General features: G+C 34.0%; 2 protein-coding genes across 5 annotated transcripts; one reads left to right on the top strand and one right to left on the bottom strand.

The window, feature by feature from the left end:
• Positions 1 to 807: 807 nt before the first annotated feature.
• Positions 808 to 6843, bottom strand: Cdc23 (cell division cycle protein 23). Its single transcript, XM_089244604.1, has 2 exons — positions 6716 to 6843; positions 808 to 2795 (listed from the first exon to the last, which is right to left on the bottom strand). Exon 2 carries the CDS (start codon positions 2703 to 2705, stop codon positions 1002 to 1004), a length of 1704 nt encoding a protein of 567 aa, XP_089100730.1. The 5' UTR covers positions 2706 to 2795; positions 6716 to 6843; the 3' UTR covers positions 808 to 1001.
• A 144-nt stretch (positions 6844 to 6987) lies between these two features.
• LOC149076878 (uncharacterized) lies at positions 6988 to 22020 on the top strand. Of its 4 annotated transcripts, none has more exons than XM_089244609.1 (5): positions 7002 to 7085; positions 11911 to 12183; positions 16010 to 16087; positions 18284 to 18613; positions 21639 to 22020. In XM_089244609.1, the coding sequence occupies exons 2-4, from the start codon at positions 12123 to 12125 to the stop codon at positions 18595 to 18597; spliced, it is 453 nt and encodes a 150-aa protein (XP_089100735.1). In that variant the 5' UTR covers positions 7002 to 7085; positions 11911 to 12122; the 3' UTR covers positions 18598 to 18613; positions 21639 to 22020. The 4 variants fall into 4 exon arrangements, with proteins under 4 accessions (XP_089100737.1, XP_089100735.1, XP_089100734.1 ...); XM_089244608.1 differs by having other exon boundaries at positions 7008 to 7245; XM_089244611.1 differs by lacking the exon at positions 11911 to 12183 and having other exon boundaries at positions 6988 to 7085; positions 21639 to 22019.
• Positions 22021 to 22443: the final 423 nt, after the last annotated feature.

The following is a 22443-nucleotide window of genomic DNA, read 5'->3' as shown; positions in this document are numbered from 1 at the left end:
GCTTCTTCAGTAAGCTGGTGCTTTCACACATCTCTTTCCATAGCACGCTGATGAAGTGGGACGAAGTAAACAAGATATGTTGTGAAGAGAAGTGGGGGGGTTGGCCGCCAAAGGCGGCAGAGCCCCCCTAGTTATTCTATAAATACTTCTTTCTCTCTTTTGTCACATGGAGATGTGGCAAGAAACTAATAAAACTAATCCAATACAGCTATAAACCTTAGGCCATGCACATAGTGAGGTGACCATGAGGTAAGGGAATGCATAATAGAGACTAGCGACAAAAAAAAATTGCATATATGCATAAATATTGCATATATTTCCTAGTTTTGTTCTACACTGCACATACTCGAACAGTAAGGCAAAGAGAAAGAGGCCATGCAACGAGGTCTGGGAGTTTGTTTTCACCTTTGATCTGCTGATTTGTCCGTTTCACTTTTTTTTCCTTTCCTTCTTATGAGAAGGATTCATCATCACACCCTTACATTTCAGAATCTCTACAGACATTTTCTCTATCCTCCACCCCATGCATTTTTTTTTTCCTAGTTCCAATTCTTGGAACTCGTACCACTTTGTCACTATGAATGCAACCTTAGGTAAGATCTGGCACTTGCCGTACCTCACATCAGCACACTGAACTTCGGTCAAGGATCTTCGGCCACTTCAAGAATTGGCTTGTCAAACCTCTCGCCACTTTGGGAAATGACTACTTCAGGCTTTGGCAGTAACATAAATAAATAGGCCCTCGTCTTTTTTGTGCCCGAAAAGATTGGTTAACAGAAATTGAAAGAAAAAATGTTAAACAATTCATGCACATTAAGCTTATTTATGCAAACTTGAAACACATTTTGTTCAAAAAAAATACATCATAAGTATAAGGAAAATAGAAAATTTTTTTTACCAGGCATATCAACATATTTTGTGCTTTTCATAACATACAGACAGACATGACTGCCCAGAGAGACCATCTTGGGATGTTCATAACATACAAGAAAACTTCTCAATCAAGGGGTGAAAGATAAATTCATGGGTGAAATGAAATCTGAGGATATAAAAGTATCTGCAAGAGGACAAGAACTCTGTCCCTTCTCATCTTGTTTCGCTCTGGAAGCCGCAATTTCTTTCAGTATCCCTTTAGCCTCTTCTTTCACTTCTGGAAATTCAAGGCACTGTTGAGCGTGATCATAAGCTTTTTCTAGATTACTTTTATTAAAGTAATACTTCGCCAAAAATATATATGCCTGGCACAATTCCTCTCTGTCATATGCACCACGAGTAGACATCTCGCGCACATAATCACTGTATGCAGCTGCAGCCTGATCGTCTTCATTTAGCTTACTGTACATTTTCGCTAACTTTGCAAGCGCAGTTCCCTCCAAGTCCCCAACTGCATGAGCTTTCCAATAACATTTTTTGGCTTCTTTCAACCTGTCTAGTTTTTCATATGCTTCACCAAGAGCAACCATCATTCTGGAGTCGTGAGGCCTCAATTGCTGTGCTTTTTTATAATAATAAAGTGAGTACAAAGACATCTTGAGAATTTCATACGTTTGCCCCAATCCATACCAAGCTCTGTAGTCTAACCTGTTAACTTCCACTGCGTGTCTGTAAGCTTGAATAGCGGCTGCTGTGTTTTTCATTTCCATGTACTCGTGTCCCATCAGAGTCCAAGCTGAAAGATAGTTTGGATTCAGTCTCAATGCTCTCTCAAAGTAAACGACAGCCTTTTCATGTTGGCTCCTTAAACTATAAAAGTTCCCCACAATGATGCATGTCTCCACCCTATATTTGTCTATTTCAAAAGCATTGTGAGCTAGGTGACTTAGTTCAACCCTCATTTCTTTGACGTAGAGCAAATTCGAGTATATATCCATGTTCTCGAGCCGATAAGGATCAACTTTAAGCAATTTCTGGAAGCCAGCAATCGCAGTGTCTAAGTCTCTCATGCTATTGAATGCAATTGCTACTTGTGCCATAATGTAAGTACTCTTTGAAAAGCCCACATCTACCAACTGTGAGTACATTTCCAAAGCAAGCTCATACAGCTGTAGTTCCAAGTATGTATGAGCGAGGAAAAAGTTTTTCACCCAGTGATCCGGTAATGGTAGATCCTGTAACATCTCCTTTTCTACTATGAGAGAAGAGAGCTCCAGCCACGAACTCCACAATAAAGGTTCTGCTGCTATTGCTTCGCAGAAAACCTCAATTGCCAACTTTTCCAACCTAGATTTTTTTAATACCAATCCATATAAATACAGACAGTATCCATCCAGTGTACCTTGAGTACGCTCTTTACTCAGCTTTGCTCGCAGCACCTTAAGCACATTATTTTTAGACCTCTCCGGAGGGCACGATCTGTCAGCAATGTCATCCAGCCGTTTCTTCTCACCAGAACAGAAGCGTGAATAATAATGTAGGAATTTTCCATGTTGAGACGTGCATTGCTCAGTGTAAAATGCAGCCCTGTCATACTCTGAATTATCGAAATAACACTTGGCTAGGGCAATCTTCCCGTAGTCTTTATCCAAACTATCAACAAATGGTATAACTGGCGGGACTTTCGCTTCTGGAAACTCTGAAGCTAAAGCATGGTACAGTTCTGCTCCCCAAGAAGATGAGCTACGAATCCCTCTTTTATCACATTCTATCACAAGTTTCAGCAGATCATGCGCAATGACATCCAAATCAAAACTGAATGGTGCAGCCATGTTGGAAACTGAAGGCTTCTGATGCTAATTTAAATTGTATAAAAATCCAAACTTTTCGAATTTTTCTCACGCAGTAACAGCATACACAACCTATAAATTAAACAAAATGAAATTATAACCAAAAACGAAACATACACACATGCATTATTGATATGTCATTACATCAGGATTTGACAAGTCGCAAAAAAAACTAGGTTCAAGAACAATTTTTTACGCACCACATTTTTTCCCCACGAAAAGCAGGTCAAAAATAATTTACCTTTAGGCTTATTCAGGAGAGTGAGCACCTTTGGTATCGATAGATACTCCGATATAAATTCAAAAAATTTTGTCTTGTTCTTAGATTCCCATTTAGCAACCACTCATAGAAAATTTAGGTACCAATATTACAATTTCTTGGTTGCCCTGGGATTTGTCAAGTCTCGCATCACATCTTAAAACATCATTTTCAAGTTTCTCTCAAATTTATAATCTTGAATAGAACTTACAGCATGAAATTCGTTTCCAATTCCAGAGTTTCAAAACAACCACCTTGTAAATAAAAATGTGCATGATTTTGTTATTTAACCTTTTTCAGCTGCAATAACGGGGCATCATGCTTTTTTAAAACTCTTATTTCAGCTATGACATGCCCAGAGAAGTGGGTACACTGGGGCTTGGTCAGCTGCGGGCGATCACGCATTTTGACTTGTAAATCATAGGTGTAAACCATGAATGGATGCAGTAGCCCAGGTCGATAAGAGATTTGCCCAAAATACCAAAGAATGTTTAGAGATGTTGTGAGTTCGATATCCAATTCGTTCCTATCAGAAAATTTCCTGGGGGTACAATAGAATTGGCGACATGGCCACAGAAAAATATTGCTACAGAAGGGAATCCCACATCGAGGGCTTAGTGTACCAACCTATCTGTGAATATCAAAAAGCTGCCATTCGGAATCGGCAATAAATGATAGGTCCCAGTCTAATTAGCCCTCATGTGCAGACAATGACTGAAGTCGACAAAAATGATCAAATGATAATTCAGCAAAAGATGATCCAGAGGAATTAGAAAAAGAATTCTGAACATGCTGTAAAAGTGCTGCGCCATTTTCTGGAGCAAACTGAGAAGATAGGGCCCAGATTATTCGTGGCTCTCGCTAGTATAGATGATTCTGTGAAGATTCAAAGAGCAAAAAATGTGCATCAATCTAAGCTTACAGATTAATGCCTGTTTACATGAGTCAACGTCAAGTAATTTAGCAGTTGTGAAGTACTTTTAAAAATGTATGCAGACATTGAAGGCCGTTTACACATGATTTAGTTGTAAAGTCGACAAATAGATCAGGTTTAATTTTTTTGGCTAAGGAGGCAGAATGCGCCAGTGGGAGCAGCCTCGTATTATCCAATGAGCACTGACTACTTGATTACGTATGTTGGGACTTGAGAGAATTTGGCGAATTAAGATTTAGTTAAGTACTAAACTAGTTGATACATGTAAACAGGAGCTTGGTTTAAATAAGGAACTCAAATAAAAAGTGAATTGAAGGAAAAAAAATCAAATACGGTTCAATGTAACTGATAGCATATAGCACAGGTTCTCAAACTTTTTTCACCCGTGGCATCCTTTTTCCTACTCAATGCTTATGAGCGAGCTCCTCAGGGCTGTTTAACAAAGAATATTTTCAAAAAATATTCAAAATATATAGTGTAAATGAACATTAATAGTGTGAATTAGTAAAAATAGTACAGTAAAATTTAGTACAGAGAAACCTTGATATAAGGATACTTTGCGAACCAAGAAAAATATTGTTGTGGAGGGATTACTATCATTATATTGAGAGGCAGCAGGTTAGCCATTAGAGCATGGGTTCTCATTTGATCTCATTTTTGTTTGGCACCCCGGTTATTTTCTGCACACGAGGGCTAATTAGACCGGGACCTACAATTTATTACGATTCCGAGCAGCAGCCTTTTTTCATACTCACCGAGAGATTTGGTGCGTCAACTCCCTCTTTGCGGTAGCAATCTTTTTTCTGTGGTCATGTTGCTGTTTTTGTTGCACCCCTGCGTCAGGAAAGTTTCTGACAAGGTTGAACAGGGTATCAAACTCGTGACACCTCTAAACATCCTTTGGTAGAGTATTTTATTGACCTGGGTGGTTCTCAACCTTTGAAAGCCTGCAGCAAGGTAGGGTTCTTTCTTTTCTTTTTGGTAGAAGGCTTGGTCATAAACACGACTAATGGGAAACAAATAGGGGTACATATAAAATGATGAATTACTCATGGCCCGGTGGTTGAGAAACACTGCATTGGAGCATAAATATTTCCAAACAAGAAAAAATGTTATTGTAGAGGGATTTATAATTATATGAGAATCGTGCAGCAAGGTTTCACTGTATTTTAGTTTTTGTTAATCAAAAGTTTTGTCATTTTTCCTGTTTCTTTTTTTTTACACAAAAACTCTCCATCTTGGAATTTTTTACGAACAGCTATGATCCCCTTTTTCTTTGTCAACTTTTATTTTGATGATTCTCTTTCTAGCCTGTTGGCGCTTTTCCTCCTGGTCTCCCATTTTCTTCAATTGTTTTTTTTTCCTGCCAGCTACTGTTATTCCTTCGGCTTCAGGATTGCTATTTCTTTTTTCTACTATTGGTCATAGTCTGACGAATAGAATAATTGACCTTTTTATAGCTTCATATAGCACAGCATTTGAAACAAGTCCATTAGCATTTTAGAGCTTACTTTTTATTTGTACATTGACATGTTGTATGGTATATACAGTTTTCCCAGCATGTTATATTTTCTTTTATGGAATATCTCATTTTCTCAGGTTGTACATTTCATATTTCCATTTTATTAGATGGGATTATATTAGATATTAGATTATATTAGATTTTCATACTAGCTATTATAGTTTTAGTTCCACGATCATGTTTTTATTGAACCCAATTGTTTTTGACCAAACCCAGAGGTTTTTTTTGGCAATGACCATTATATTATTCAAAAGAGTCTGGTTATTATTATTTTCAATTCTGTATCTGGTCTAGGATGTTATATTTTTAATCATCATACATTATTTAGCCAAAGAATGTTGTTTTGTTATTGTCATCATTCTTTTTTTTTCAACAGTGACAGTGTTGAAAATGTCTGAAAGCATAACTCTGTTTCACTCTTGGCAACTTCTTGTCATGCTTTCAGGCACTTTTCTCGCCAAAGAAACGGATTACACTTTATCTGTTCAGTTTTTTTTTGGTTCCCGTCACTTTTGAGAAATATAGGTCGGAGCAACTTTAGTACAATCAAGGTATTTGCTTAGCAACTTTTTTTTCCTATGGCCTAGACAAAATAAGTTGCCAAGCCTGGCATAATAACACTAGGTTACTGTATCACTCGTTCTTTCTATGCAGGTGGTGCTAGTTCCACCAGGGTTCCTACTTTGTTTGTTCGACCACGTCTTTTGAAACAGAAGTTGCATTTCATTGGTTTTTTTTCCAGTTCGAGTCGCCGTTGATTATTCTTCTTGTCATCAGGTTAGGTTGTATTATTCCATTATATTTATTATTTTTTGCTATCATTTGTTGTCATGACTTCTGTTTCAGAGAAAATTACCAATCCACAAATCAGGGGGGTATTTATTTCAGTTATTGTGTTTTCTATGCCGGCGATTTTTTTGGCATCCGTAGTCGTCCTTGGCGGCTTTTCATTGGACCATCGGACGTGTTTGGTGCCGAACCGAAAAAAGGGCACCAAAAATCGCCAATCTCTGGATTATACCAAAGCTGTTCCAGCTTTGCTGAACTAGTCACGTCTCTTGGAGCTTTTTTTTTAGTACATTATAAAACTTTTTTGATTTATAATTTTCCCAGTTTAAATCCTATATTATATATTTTGCCAAGAGTAGATGAAATACTTCTTCACTATAAGTGGGTTCCCCATGTGGCAACTGTAATGCGATACAATTAATTTTTAAATTTTCTTTCTTTGTAAGCAACTGAAATGCTTGTTTTACGATTGAATCGTTATAACTTACCCACGTGCTCGAAATCTCCCTTAATTCATAAACGAAACACACACCAGTAACAATACTGTCTATGAACCGGACGAATTCGTTTTTAAAAATTGTGTAAACAAAGTAGTCACTACCAGCACAGTTGAAGTTCACCCGCGTGAGGAGAAAAGCGAACGTTTATACATTTTCTCTGTCTGCCCACTTTCAGAGAATGGCTCAAAATCACAAAGCCCTGTATAATTTAGTTGCCAATTTCATCAGTTTATGTTTTCCTTTTGGCAGTCACCGCTTTGGTCACAGCCGTCTTGAAGAATTTACGGTAACTGTAAACAATTCACGAGTTTCTTGCGGTCGGAATTTCGACATTAAAAACTATTGATTTAAAGTTTAGGTTTGTTATGGCTACACTCAATTGCATTAAATTGCCTCTGTTTGCAATAGCCCGGGCAATCTCAAACCTAGATATGATCTTATATACGCATGCTACATCAATGAGAAACAAAACAATACTAGTTTGAACTTGAATGCGCATGTTAAGGAAAGTATAAAATGTAAATACGTGAGGAAAATTACGGTAGAAGTAACCTATTTTAGTAAACTTTACACCGTTTTAACAAATACCGTTATAGCGAAAATCTCGTTTTAACGAAGTTTTCTAATCGAAATTTCATTATAACGAAGTGATTTCTCTGGTCTCTTGGAGTTCGTTGTAACGGGATTCGACTATAATTTTTGATGCGAAAAAAATGATGCAGTACACTCTGTATACTGAATGATTATTTCCATTCATTATTCACTGGTTTTTTTTTTTGTCATTTAGAAAAGAGAATGTGTCATTATTATCCCATTGGTTAATCCTTCCTTATCTGGCGTTATGAGATTTCTGTGCATAACTGGAATTGTAGCCCGGGCAGACTTTGAGTTGATCCTTTTTAATAAGTGCATAATTTCTATGGCAGAGCCTCGTAAGCTCCTTTCTATTATTTATCAAATTTACTGAGGTTTATTGTCCTAGAGTGGCTGCAGAGCCCTGTGGAAGTGCACATGGAGCCCCAAGAGCTCCGCTGTGCACAGGATGAGAATTCCCTTCATTAGACAGCTCCATTCTAATGCATCATAATGGCTGAGTAAAAAAATGCAGGGTTTTAGCAAAAGGGGAGAGGGGAAGTCCCATTTCTGAAAAAAATGTTAAAAAATAGAATGACTGAACACAGTTTGCAGCCAGTTATGTGGAAAAAAAACAGTTGTCCCATTTTATCAATACCTATTTATCACACGTGCTGTTTGACTAAACAGAATATATGGTCAACGCACCTGTGAACAGGATTTTTTTCAGATATAGTTATCATTCGGTTATTGTTAGTCCCGATGTGATTACATTAAGCGGCATGGACTGTATCTCATAAATTTGTTATTTTTGATAAATTTATGAGATTTATGTTTTTCTTTTTCCTTCTTTTTATATCATTGATTAAAGTTTCTGTGGGGGTACAAAATGACTCAAGACTTTAATAAAGGTTTCTTTTAACTGACGGCCAAAATGTTCAGATCAGAATGGTGTCCCAGAAAAGCGTCAGTTGTTTTGCTAATGATTTTAAATTAATTGTGCAATATTTGATATCCATAGTTGAACATCAGGACAGTGCTGTGAGTGAATCGTACGTAAGATCTGTGTGCCCAACATGTCATGGTTTTGTTCGCAAGGACTGTGTTTTCAGACTTTGTATAATATTCTGATTTACATAAGGTTACCAGATTTGCAAACAGAAAGGAGGACGCTTGCACACATGCTCACCTCACTTTTCCCAATTCTTACAACAGATGGTGCCTCTATACTGCCAAAAAAACCCAGTATACTACATAAACCATATAAACTGTTTCATAACTGAAACAGAACCACTTAAAAGATGGAAAAACAGAAAGAAAAAAAAATTCTCATTCTCCCTTCACTTATAATGAATAGTGTCCATGGTCTGATCAGTTTTATTGCTTTGCTTCATTTTCCTGGAGCATGGCTATGTTTTCTTTAGCCAAGAATCTTGTCTTTTATTACATTTCTGAAAGCTTTCATATATCTTTGTTAAGATATATGAACTCTACCCTCAGAAGGTTCCTTTTAGGAATTTCTTTGTGGGTGATTTTTTTTTTTGCTAGAGGCGATTCACAATGCGTTATAGGTTGAGAGCAGTTTTTGCAGACTGCCTTTTTTATATCATACTGGAGCAAGCTGGGCCATAACATCTGCCTTGCTTGGAGACAACTTTGGTTCTTGTATTCTGTGAATTTTGACGGCGATTGGTGAAAGCAAATGTAAATGTGAAGAAAAAACACGCACACACAAAAACCCTTGTATCAATGAAGAGATATATGTTTCAGAATAGAAAAAAAATATCCCACAGGAAACAGAAGAAAAATTCTGGAAACCTGAAAAAAGTTGGACAAGAGGACAAATTTTCCAAAACACAGAAATGACAAGATGGAAAAATATTGGTAATCATTGACCAGTCAAGACTAGAACCATATGCAATAATTCCATCAAATCACATCGATGGTTAAATAGAAAGGAATCACTGAAATTGCTGTTTCTAAGTAACCATCTTTTGCCATTACCTGATTAGCATCTCTGGAATTTAGAAAAACCATGATGAAGATGAGAGCTCAAAGCTTGGTGCTTCTCACCGACTAGCAATGACCATCTATACCATTTTATTAATTAATGCTTAAAATATTAATTAATGAACTTGAAATGCAAGCTAAAATTATATTGTGTTCTGTCTGTAATCACAGGTGAAAAATAATCCCTGTAAATATATAGCGAAATTCACTTCAGCAGTGTCCGACGGTGTTAGTCAGACTCATGCATTATCGACCTTTAGAGAGAGCACAAAAAAAAAAAACATGGGGGGGAGGGACAACAAATATCTTACGCTATGAATTTTGACTTATATCAGCCTTTAAATGACATTGAAATTAACAGAAATTGATCACAATAACACATAAAGGTATTTTGTTTAAATATTTAAGTTTACTAAAATATTTTTTTTGCATCAAAAATATTTTTTTGATTGTCTTGGAGAGTAATGAGCCCACACTGTTCTTCCCCCCCCCCATAGGAACTTTGATTAATGAAATAAAGGAAGGGAAAAGTAGAACATCATAAATTTCTCAAACACATGTTGATATTAATAGCTTGATGGACCAGATATATTTCCTGATTGATTCTGATGAATCTTGTGGTCTGCTATTTTGTCAAAAATGAAAATGAGGTGGTGCTCACTTACACTTCCTTATTCATCTGCGGTCTGCAAGCAGCAAAAAATTCAAGCATGCACGTATGTAAGTGATCCTAGTGCACATGCTTGAATTTTTTATTTTTTATCTGCCTGCAGAAGCTGCCAGTCAGCAGTAGACAGCCGATGAATGAGAAAATGTGAATGTCGCTGCATTTTTTTTTTGACAAAATGACATGAATAACGTGAACATTACTACTGCATTCAATTTTGTGTGGAGTTTGGTGAATCTAGAAAGGAAGCAATTCACAAAATTCAACAGACCTTTGGGGATGAAGAAATGGGTACCATACCAATAAAATAGTGGTACAACTGCTTGAAAGATAGCCGCACATCAGTGCAGAGTGAACCATGTTCTTGTAGGCCCTTAACATGTAAAAATGAGATTGTTATTGATAAGTGAGGACTCTGGTGATAAATGATTATCAAATCACGATCAGTGAACTCGCAGACAAGGTGACGATTTGGTCTTCAGGAGATACAATGTCAAAGTCATGCTAGTCATGCTGCCTCTCTTCTTTGACTCCACTGGCATGGAGTATGCACCACATGGCACAACCAAGGAACACTATAAGAAGGTTCCACGTCGAAATTTACAGCCTCATCATGATTAATACAATAGCACTGTCCAAGTTTTTCCTGCAATTTTGTCAAAAACAACAATGTGGTGGCGCTCAGTTACACTTCTTCACTCATCGCGGTCTGCCATAGACTAGCAGCTTCTGCAGGTTAGAAGAAATTCAAGTGTGGGTACTAGGATCACCTACATATGTGCACCAAAGCATGCTTCCCAAGCTTCATAGATTTACATACAAAAAATTATGGTTGGATACTTTTTGAACAAACCTTGTATGTCGAGAATCACTCGTCAGTGACTGTTCTTTCATGTTTTGCTTCTCTTTCTGGGAAAGAATAGAATTGTCTGATGTGGCGAGATGCAGACAATTCTTATCTCATGGTTTGAGGACCATAGTAGATCAGGTACAGGGAACCAAACTTCCAAATCCTTGAAGTTCATTATAATGCCATTAGACTGTGTTATTAAATCATCTATTGATTATGTATCAGATGCTTCATTATTTTCTGGACTTTTATCTCTTTGCTATGGAGAAAACTTAGAATGAAGCAATCCGTCATTTGCCGATTTCATTTATATCCTGATTTGATGACAGACAAGTCTTGTCATCAAATCTTGAAATAATTGAATTATTTCTGTTCACATCCTATATTGCTATTTAATGTTCAATATCAGAATGTACTTATGTATATACAATAAATGATTATGGAATAAAAACTCTGGCTATTCTAGTTCTCTGGCTATTTTGTGTTTCTTTGTTGATTATTTTTTTTTCTGATTTAATGTTTTTACTTTATTTGTTTAATTTGATTTAAGTAATTCAATTTGATGATATCTTTTGTTTCACTTTATTTGTCACCTTTGATTCATAAAATTAAGGGAGTATAAATAATTTTTTGAAAGGATTTCTCTAAATCTTTTAATTAATGCTCCACACTTGTATTGGTGTTTCCGTTGTTTCTAAAACAAAAGAATAAATGTTATAAAGTGATCAATTTTTTTTTTTTATGTTACAAGAAAACCCTTTGTTTAATGATTTCCCTGACTAAACTAATTTTTCAAGTACATATATGAGTCCATAAGCATCATCTTGAACTAGATTTAACGGGGTTCTTGATTTAATAAACAAAACTCTGTTCTGATTCTATGAATTTTCTATCCGTTTTTCTTAGTAATAAGTTTCAGATTATTTTTAATCTTGTTTACTTTTGCACTCCATTCAAATTTTTTTCTGTTATTTTTAGGCAATAAACCGAGTTATGAGTTGATCAAAATTATGATTTTGATCACAACTGAAACAAATTATGAGTTGATCTTGTGTTTCACCCATAAATTATTTTTACCTCTAGGTGTTGAAATAGTGGATGTCTCAGAAAGCCTGGATGACGATGGAAAAGAGACGGTTTTATTGGCCTATGATGAAGAAAGTGACATTTTCCTTTCCGGTCTTGCTCCTGCTCAAGAAAATGATACTAGTCAACCAGAATATGGTCAGGGCAAAGGAAACACAGCATCAGTTGAATGTCCAATCTGCCGCCAGTCATACAGTTCCAAAAGTAACATGCAACGTCACATGCGAATACATACGGGAGAGAAACCTTACTGTTGCAATTTGTGTTTTCGTAGGTTCAATGATGCAAGTAGCTTTGCACGGCACAGAATTGTTCACTTATGAATCATTTTTAAAGCGATGGCGTAATCAGAATTGAGTGTATATAACTATAATTTAATCTGTTCCCCCCAGAAATGAAACAAGGTTTCGGTAGATTACCTTTTTTTAAATGGCAAATCATGTTGAGTATATAGTGGTTTGTCTGTCAGAGAATTTTTTAATGGTTCATTGTTGCAAGAGGCTCATCCTTGTATATATAATCCCCCCAAGTATGAGGTGAGACCTTATGTCATGCCTCGTTGAATAATTATATTTTTTCTAAGAAGGAGAAGCGAAACACATGGAAGCCAAGTTGAGTGATTCTTGATGCTCAGTCTCTTTATATAGAAGAAAATAATTGAATTGTCTAATGTGACCTAGCCAAGTCTCATCTCGTGGTTGGGGGAACTATACTTGTTTATATAAATTTTGTCTAGTAGAAATTGCAATGATTTCAGTGCTATAAATGGTGACTTTGAAAACAAATATTAAAGTTCATTCAGAAGCAAAAGACATCAGTGCTTGCTTGTTTGAACATATTCATGTGAATATTTTTATAATCACTTAACCCTCTATGGTTCACCCAATAAGAACTTAAGAAAAATTTTTTATTTTACATGAACAGATGTAAATTGATGCTGTTAGCATATATTTAATTGAAACAATACATCAACAGCAATTTAATTAATTGCAGTGGATTTTTTTCAATTAGCTAAAATAGTTAGAGGTAAAATATGCAGTTTACCTTGATTTCAATGTAAAAGTATAAACAAATAAATTCTTGCTTAGCAAAGTTGAATAACTGCTTCCTTGAATTTTATTTCCCTCAATTTTGTAAATCTCTGAACATGTAAAATTTAAGCAGCTCTCAAAAAAATGACACTGACAAAGAATAAACTCTTTCTGAAAAAAAAAGTATTGCACTTATATAGCCATATTTCGTACTTAAATGGCACTAAAAAAATGTGATTTCTAAAATAACAAAAAATTCAGAGAAGAAATTGGTATAATGGTTTGTTTGATAATGTATTAGCCATGTGTACTTAAATGTATATACGACAAAGAGGGTTAAAAGAAAAGTTCAAAAATTTATTATATGAGAGCAACAATGTACTGCCATTATGATTGTATTAAACATTAACAATTCCTCTAGACAAGCTATTGCTGTACTAGATGGGAAAAATCCTAGGTCTGAGTATTCAGTTTATTTTTAAACTGTATACTTTATAGATTGAAATAGTGGATTTGTTATTTTGTGAGCACATATAGTCGATCCCAGATTTAACAAATTTTTAAAGTCCCTCTGTGATCATCTCAACCCTAATTTGATGACTTTCCTCAATTTATTAGATGTTGAATTGGCTTTGTGTTCTAGTTTCTAGAAAGGCAAAAAAAAAAATTTGAATGACAGCACTATGTAATGCACTTCGATTATCACCATATTTCTTATTCATCCCTTTATGAACTGTAATTTCCTGTAGCATAACTGATTATGTTTGTTTTTTTCCAAGTTCTGTATTTGCGTTAATTAGAGATGTGAGAATGTTCTCCACAGAACGAGAGTATTCTCTTGGATGTAAAAATTGCAGAATAATCGAATATTCATTTTTCTTTCATATAATAAAAAAATTCTACTAATTTTGTTTATATTATGAAATATAATTCAGTTTTTTCATCGCCAGAAACATTTAAAACAAAACTATTTCGAGAACCATTTATAGCATAATCACATCGTAACGACAACTTTTAGTTTGAGAGTATTCTTGATATTATATTTTTCTTTTAAAGTTTAATATTGTGAGCTGAATGAATGAGTGAATGCCAGAACTTTGCCACTGGAGTTATCCCGTTGCCGAGATTTCTTCCAGCCCAGCTTTATGGCAAAGTCTAGGACACTTTATTTTGTGTCAAAAAAGAAAAAAAGAACAAAAAAATGTTTTCAACATATTTTCCCCGGACAAATGGGTACTGTCGCAATTAACAAATTTTGTGGTGATTACAAACGTTCGAGAAAAGTTTCGGGGTTTCGTTAAGACGGAGAATTATTTACGTATATTATGATGGAAGTAAAACTTTAATTTCCCCCCCCCCGATCTTCTTGATGGGAATGACTACTGTTATAAATTATTAGAAAATATTCTTATCAAAAATAATAAGAATTATTCTCAAGTTATTTATAATTGTAATCCTTCCAGAGAATATGCTCAACTTATTTATAGAAATTATTTATATTTAATATAATATTATTATGAACATTATTGAGAATATTCTTTGGAAGGACTACTGTTATAAATAACTGGAGAATATTCTTATCAAAATAATAAGAATATTCTCACATCTCAATATTCTAAAGTTATTTATAGAGATTATTCATTATAATATATATTATAAATATTCTTGGAAGGACTATTATAAATAACTGGAGAATATTCTCACATCAAGAATAATAAGAATATTCTCAAGTTATTTACACTAGCAGTCCTTTTAAAGAATATTCTTGAATATTCTCTTCAGTGAGAATATTCTGCTAAAGATTATTCTCGAGAATTTTACATCTCTATTCCTAATTCTTTTATGAAAGAATGAAAGTTCCTTTTTATTAATTTTTAGGTGATTAGTTTAGGTGATTTTTTTTAAAAATCGGTTAATAAAATGTTGTGACAATATGTGATTGCAACCACATGCGCAATATATGTGCTAGCATGCTTATTTGGAAAAGATGTAATTTTATCAAAAAATATAGAAAATATTTGAAACACACTTTTAAAGATTCATTGCAGTTTGTTGGATGCATCTTGCAGTTATAGGAAAATTTTGTTTGCTTATAGACAGGGACATACCGCAAACTGTAGTGGTATCAAGGGAGATTACAGTATATCCCAAATTGCATTAACAATTGGTTCCAACACTGGTAGCATAAGGTGAGGTAAAATTCCAATGATAATGCCCCAACTCCTCGGGAAAAGAAAGGAAATATATTTCCAGATTTTCTTAATTCTTTCCTATCACAGTCTTTTTTTTAAGCGAATCTCTGGGGATGAACATTTCTCTGTAAGAACATGACAAAAATAAATTTAGATCTGAATGTTGCATTATAGTTTTTGAACAGACTTCTTATTTTGTTTTACAGAAGTTTTAATATAGTCCAGGATGTTATTTGATCTTGCTTTCAAAGATCAACTTAAAAATGTTTCTGTTTTTTGTGAATCCAGGATTACATGTATATATGTATTATTCAAGTTAATGACTAATTAAATGAGTCTTTATTGTTGTTGAAGTTATCTTTTTTTTTTTTTGTGGTGTATAATTTGCTTTCATGTTTATACAGGGAGACCTCTACATAATGATACTCTGCAGACCATGAAAAAATATCGTTATAGAGGGATTATCGTTATGTCAAGAGGCAGCACTTTAACATTAGAGTATAAGAATTTTCAAACAAGACTTGAAAAAATATTGTTGTAAAGGAATTTATTGCTATAATGAGTATCGTTGTACCGAGATTTCACTGTAGATATTTTTTGACAAAAAGATATACATTTTTGTCAAAAATGTGTTTCACTCATACAACAGTTTTTTAAATTATATTTTATACAATCATTTATAACCACCTCGTCAAGTGATTAAAACTACTTCCTATAACAAAAGTTTGAACAAATCATGGTATAGTTTCTGATACTGTTTCTTGTTTAGTTTTGCAGTCATTCAGATTCTTTTTCTTCTGTTATTTTTTAGGAAAAAAACAACAGGTTCATAGTTGATCTTGGTTTCATTTATAAATCATTTTTTCTCTCTAGGTGTTGAAATAGAGAATGTCTCAGAAAACATGGGTGGTGGTGATAGAAAAGGAACTGTTTTATTGGCCTATGATGAAGGTAGTGACATATTTCTTTCTGGTCTTGCCCCTGCTCAAGAAAATGATAATAGTCAACCAGGATATGTTCAGACCAAAGGGAATGCAGCATCAGTTGAATGCCCAATATGCCATCAGTCATACAGTTCCAAAAGTAACATGCAACGTCACATGCGAATACATACGGGAGAGAAACCTTATTGTTGCAATTTGTGTTTTCGTAGGTTCAACCATGCGAGTAGCTTTGCACGACATAAAATTGTTCACTTATGAATAACTTTTAAAGTAATGGGAGAACGAAAATGGGAGAATATGTAGCTATATAATTCAATGTGTTAATACATACGAATGAAACAATATTTCATTAGGTATATATATATTTTTGAAATTACAAATCATGCTGAGTCTGTAGTGTTCGGTTTGTCAGAAAATAGTTTTTCTTTAATGACTTATTGTCCCAACCACTTATTCATTCTTATGTATATTTGTTTATATAACTTTTGTATTGTGGAAATTGCCATACTTCCAGTGCTATAGATGGTGATTGTGAAAATAAATTTGCAGTTTTATTAACAAGCAAAAAAGACATCAGTGCTTGATTCTTTGAACATGTTCATATGAATATTTTAATAATCACTTGCAAGAAGAACAGTTTAAACATATTTTTATCGGAGTATCAATCAGATATTGGATCTATTTATAGTTCATCTGGACATGCTTATGGAAAAGTTCTAGTTCAGAATATTTGGTATATTTTTAAATTGTATTTTAAATGTATTAATTGTATTTAAATGTGCTTTATTTATTTAAATAATTAATTTGTTGTTTTTTGCTTACATATATACAGTCGAACCCAGGTTTAACACATTGCAAGTGGGGGACTGATGTCTCTGTCCAACCTTGTCTGATTGGAATTTAAAACTCGTTTTTCAGCTGCAGAAAGTTGCCAAGAGTGGAACCCTTTGCCAGATTTTTAAAATAGGATGAAAGAAATGGTGTTTGAATTAGATTTTTTTTTTCTGTTCCCCTTGTCTGCTGATGAGAGAGGGGGGAAAAGCAAGAAGGGTGACCGGGTTCACAGTTCTCTGTGGATATATCAGTGATCATCTCGACCCTAACTTGATTATTATTCTTAATTCATTTGATTTTAAATTGCCTTTTAACTGTGTGTTTTTCCACATGCTGCATGTTTCCTAATTCTGTTATTAATGAATGAAAGTTTCTTTTAATTAATGAGTTCAGGTGATTTTTTTTTCTTTTTGCTCACTAAAATGCTATGATTATAATATATGTGTTAGCATGCTCATTTGAAAAATATGTAATTTTATCAAAGAATATTAAAAATTTTCTAAATATAATTTGAAATCTTCATTGTATTTGTTGGATGCATCTTGCAGTTATAGCAAAACTTTATTTGCTTATAGACAGGGATGTACAATAGAACCTTGTTTACCAAACATCAATTTTTTGAACAACTCGGTCAATCGAACACCTTTTCAACCTAACTCATTTTCAGTTTTCTATAGTCAATGATGCTCAACAGTTGGTATTTTCTTGGAACTTGAATCCTCTTTTCTCACAACTTGATAGCTTTGCTCTATTTTACAAGAATTCACTTCCAAACAATTGTACATACCGTACCTATGAGCTATAGATGTAAGTAGGGGGCAGATCTGGGTACAGTGTATGTAGTTATAAACGATTGATTGACAAGCAAGCAAAAGTGTGAATAGTAGCAAATTTATCTGTAATTTTTTTTTTTTTGTCTAACAAATTCATCTTAAATTCAACTTATTCTTTTGCATCATCGAATTAGCTTCGAAATCGATTTTCCAAACTTTTCACTTTTCCAAACAACACCCTTCAGTCCAGATGTGTTCAGATAATTGAGGTTCCACCATACTGTGAGCTGTGACAGCTTCAAGGGAGATTAACATCTGTTGCCTGGATGTTATTATCTTCCTTTCCAGGTATCCTCAATGGCAGCCGCAGAGTTGATTGCCCTTTGTCCTCTACTTGGTTATAGACCTGCTTGCAGATTTTGAAAAATATGCTATGTTAATTTGATAATAGCAATTGTTTATAAGTTTGATTGTACATCTTTTTCTGTATTGATAATTTTCATGACAGTGGGTACCTTGTTGTTTGTTTTTCATTTGTTGCCTTGAGTTTTTCATAAGACTTTTAATGAATATTCATGTTTCTCATGTCATTTCAGACTTTGACCTAGCACATAAAGAACAAGATGAACCTGTTAGTGTTTCATCATACAACCTAGAAAATAACTTTCAGGTTATTAATGACGTTAGTATTCATAGGCAGAACCCATATAAAGAGATCACAAACAATAAGAGCAGCTGTTGCAAGTGTCCAGTTTGTGGCAGATCTTTCAGTTTTAAATGTAACATGCTAAGGCATATGATTATCCATACAGGAGAGAAACCATATGGTTGTTCTGTGTGTCACAAGAAATTCAGTGATTCAAGTACCTTGTCAAGGCATAAATTGATCCATATGAAACAAACGTGGTAGACTTGATTGAAATAATGTAAAAAACATTTATCATCTTATGTTTGATTTAATTTGATTTGGTTAATTAATCAGATTGCTATATATTTTTTTGTTCAATACTTTTTGTGGATGTATCATAATGACATCGATTGACAGCACATGTTAATCCTTCAAGTCATTATTACATGTAAATCAAGTTGCAGCAACTTTCTTTGATGTGGTAATACATGAACACATCACAAAAAATGCAGACATAGTTTTCATTAGTATACTTTGAGTGATTAATTTCTGATACTGTGAACAAGCTGCAATTTTTGGGTATTTTAATTACCATTTTTAGAATATACATGGGACATTAAAGCAAATAGATTTGCCCTTCCCTGCAGTATACACAGGCCCATAACTAGGCCGGGGCAGCTAAGGCCTCAAGCCAAATTGGTCCTCACAAAAAGTGTACACTTGTTTTCCATAATAATAATCTTTTCAAGGGCCCTAAGGAAAATGTCTGCCCCGGGCCCCTGAGAAGGCACACTAAGGCCCTGAGTATATATTATTGCACAGTCGACGCTCGTCACGCTACCCCCTTTCATTCTGTGGTAAAGGGACATCATATTGGCTGTCGTTATATCCATTGTTTCAAAAAAAAATTTAAGTTTAGCCTCTTTGAAAAATTGTTTATTGTATTGACTGAATAAATACAAGTTCTTTCATTTTGTTATTATGTCACAATAAAATGTATCTCGCTGGAAAAAAATTTAAATACAGTGTGCATATTGTTCTTGCAAAAATACTGTATTATAGCCAAAACCTACATTTATTTTTTATTACATGCAGCAAAATAATATGTTCCTTGCCCATATAGTCTCCAATTGAGAAATCAAGTAAAATTGTGCAATGGAATTTAGAATAAGGTAAAATAATCAACCACGTGTAAAGTGGGAATGAGGCACAATCGGGGGGGGGGGGGGAGAAATATCAACACAATCCACTTGACTCTTGCTATGGTTAACCTTGTTTCTAGTGATGTGGTGGCGCTAGTTTATCACAGGGTTTTACGTAGAAGTGACAACACTTTATCGTTAAACCCATCTATGTTTCATAACCTTTCTTTCAAGTATCAAATAAAGGTCAAGGTCAAATACTCAACAATATTTTTTGCTTATTTCTTTAATAAAACGGAGGGGGGGGGGAATTAAGTTTGATTGTTGTAATGGATTGAATGGTATTTAATGGTCGTCATATTATAAAAAATATTGTGGGGTTGAAATAGGGAAATATTTGGGTCATACTATTGAATCACTACAACGAATGGACAGTCATTATAATGAGCGTCGACAGTATCCAGTCAATGTAATAATATAAATCACAAAAATATGAAAGTTCCCCGTGCTATTGTTGCATGTATCCTTTTTTTTAATTGCTGACTCAGAAGTTCTTGTATTCAAACGACATTTCACAAAACAATTTTTCTCCTATGAACCTACAATATATAATTTAACATTTAGCTTAATCGGTCAGCTTATTGTACTTAGTTTCATTATAAATTCGAGTACAAATACTCTGTAGTAAGACATTTTTCTCGCTAGTTTTATTGTTAAATCATCATCAATTGAAATATTTATTTCCAGTATTTTATGAGAAATATTTTCACCACTTTTCATTAGAGATTCACCACTATTTACATTGTAGATACTCCAAAGTTTTATTGTAAAACATACAGGGTAGGCAAAAGTTCATAGCACATTTAAAAAATTATGAATTCAGCCACAATCAGTGTTTGACATTGTGGTTTGTTGTGAATTTGAAAAAAAATTCAAACTTTAATGCATAGATGGTCATTAAAAGTTGTGAGCAGAAGCAAAAATTTCAGAAAAACAGTCACAAACATATTTTTTCCAGCACCACTAAATGGCAACCAAACCTTGCTAAATTGCAGTTTTTAAAACACAAAATCTTTTATGCTGACTGATTCAACTGATTAGATTTAAAACTTCTATTTTGTAGTAAGTGTAAATTCACAGTAAGCGATTTGGTCTTAAGGTTTGATTATACATACTTAATTTCACTCCATTCTCTTAGTAACATGATTTCACTATTGCATGTTTGATGAGTTTCAGCCATTTTGCAAACTGGCCTAAATTTAGACATAGGACATGGCCTTTAGTAATTACTCCAGTGGTGCTTGGTTGAAATCCTATCTATGATAAAGAAATGACAAAACGTTTTTTTACAAAGCATAATCTCATAGATATAGTAAATTTAGGTCTGAATGTTTTTAATATATTGTTTCTCGAACAAATTTTTTATTTTATTTCACAAAAGTTTCAATCTGGTTCATGTTTTTATTTTACCTTCTTAGATCAACTTAGAATTTTTTTGTTGTTGTAAATCTACAATTACAATATATATAACTAATGATCAATTAAATGAGTCTTTATCATTATTGACGTCATTATCTTTTTGCAGCATACTTTCATTTTTATACTTTTATACATATTTGCATCAAAAATGTGTTTTACTTGCACACACACACACACACAATAGTTTTCCTTTATCATTATCTTTCATGCAATCATTTATAACCACCTCATGACAGGATCAAGACTATTTCCTATAACAAAAACTTTAAACAAATCATGATACAGAAGACTCTTGATAATCATGTGCTGCTCTGTCCTGTCCATATATATAAATCTGGCATATTTTCTTTGGGCATAAAGGAGGAAAACGTACCACTGCATGTCTGTGCCACAGATTATATTATTTATATGGGCTTCAACTAACTTCCAGTAATCCTGCGATTTTGGTAAGCCAGCATGCCCTGGTTTGATATGTTCCGGATTAGTATGAGTCTACAGTATTATTATTATTGCTTGCCCACAAATCGGAAATGTCGTCATTCATTGATTATTCGTCATCATTATACCTTTCTTCTTTCAAAAATTGATATTTGATTCATTGTTGTTGCTGTTGTTATTTCTGGGAAAATAGTGTGGAAGAAAAAAAAACTTCTAAATCAACTATTATTTTTGTTTATTATTTTCTTTCATATTTTCCTTCAGGTATGGATTACAGTGATGATTGTGTAGTTCTGAATGGAGATGAGTCCTCTGAAATGATTGGTGAAGAAAATTCTGATTTATCCGAACATGATTGCAGTGAATGGTCACTTTATTCAAAAAAATCTGAATTTGTTCAGGCTAGAAATAATTGTTTTTATTGTCGAGTCTGTCATCGTAAATTTTCTAATAAATCTAATATGATTCGACATATGAGAATCCACACAGGGGAAAAACCATTTCAATGTAAAATATGTTCCCGTCAGTTCAATGATTCGAGCAATTTGGCAAAACACAAACTGGTTCATCTTGAAAAACCCTTTGTTAATAGATGAAGACTCAGTTACAATAAATGGTATATATTTACTGTGCTTGAAACAAAATTTATGGTGTTCATCTGTGTTACTCACTTTCATTGTGGGGGGAATATTACTATCCATTACATTCATTTACAAAATATTTATTGGCCAAAGCTCAGAGTATAATTATAGCATTATATCATCAGTATCAACCTTAAGAACTAAAACGCCTGTCGGATGTATCCCAAAATAAGTATGTTTTTATTGCATTTGCTCTTAATGGAAGTGGGAGGTGAGAAAATGTATATTTCATGATGCAAGTTATTGAAACAAAATATTTTGATTGGAAGTACATGGGTGTTCGAGAGTTTCAATCGAATTTGACTGAGGGGTGCTGCCTGATAAAGAGCTCAAGAATCACTGCCTTAGGGTGATGAAGAATGTACTTTCAGCAAATAAAGTGCACTCAAGATATATATAAATTAATATATCTCCTATTATTCTGTTGT

The sequence above is a fragment of the Pholcus phalangioides genome, unplaced genomic scaffold (genome assembly GCF_987345545.1).
Source record: "Pholcus phalangioides strain wild (caught in Gottingen) unplaced genomic scaffold, Ppha-v1.0 ptg000015l_1, whole genome shotgun sequence".
In the NCBI taxonomy this organism is placed as follows: Eukaryota; Metazoa; Arthropoda; class Arachnida; order Araneae; family Pholcidae; genus Pholcus; species Pholcus phalangioides.
This window is presented reverse-complemented; position numbering and strand designations above follow the sequence as displayed.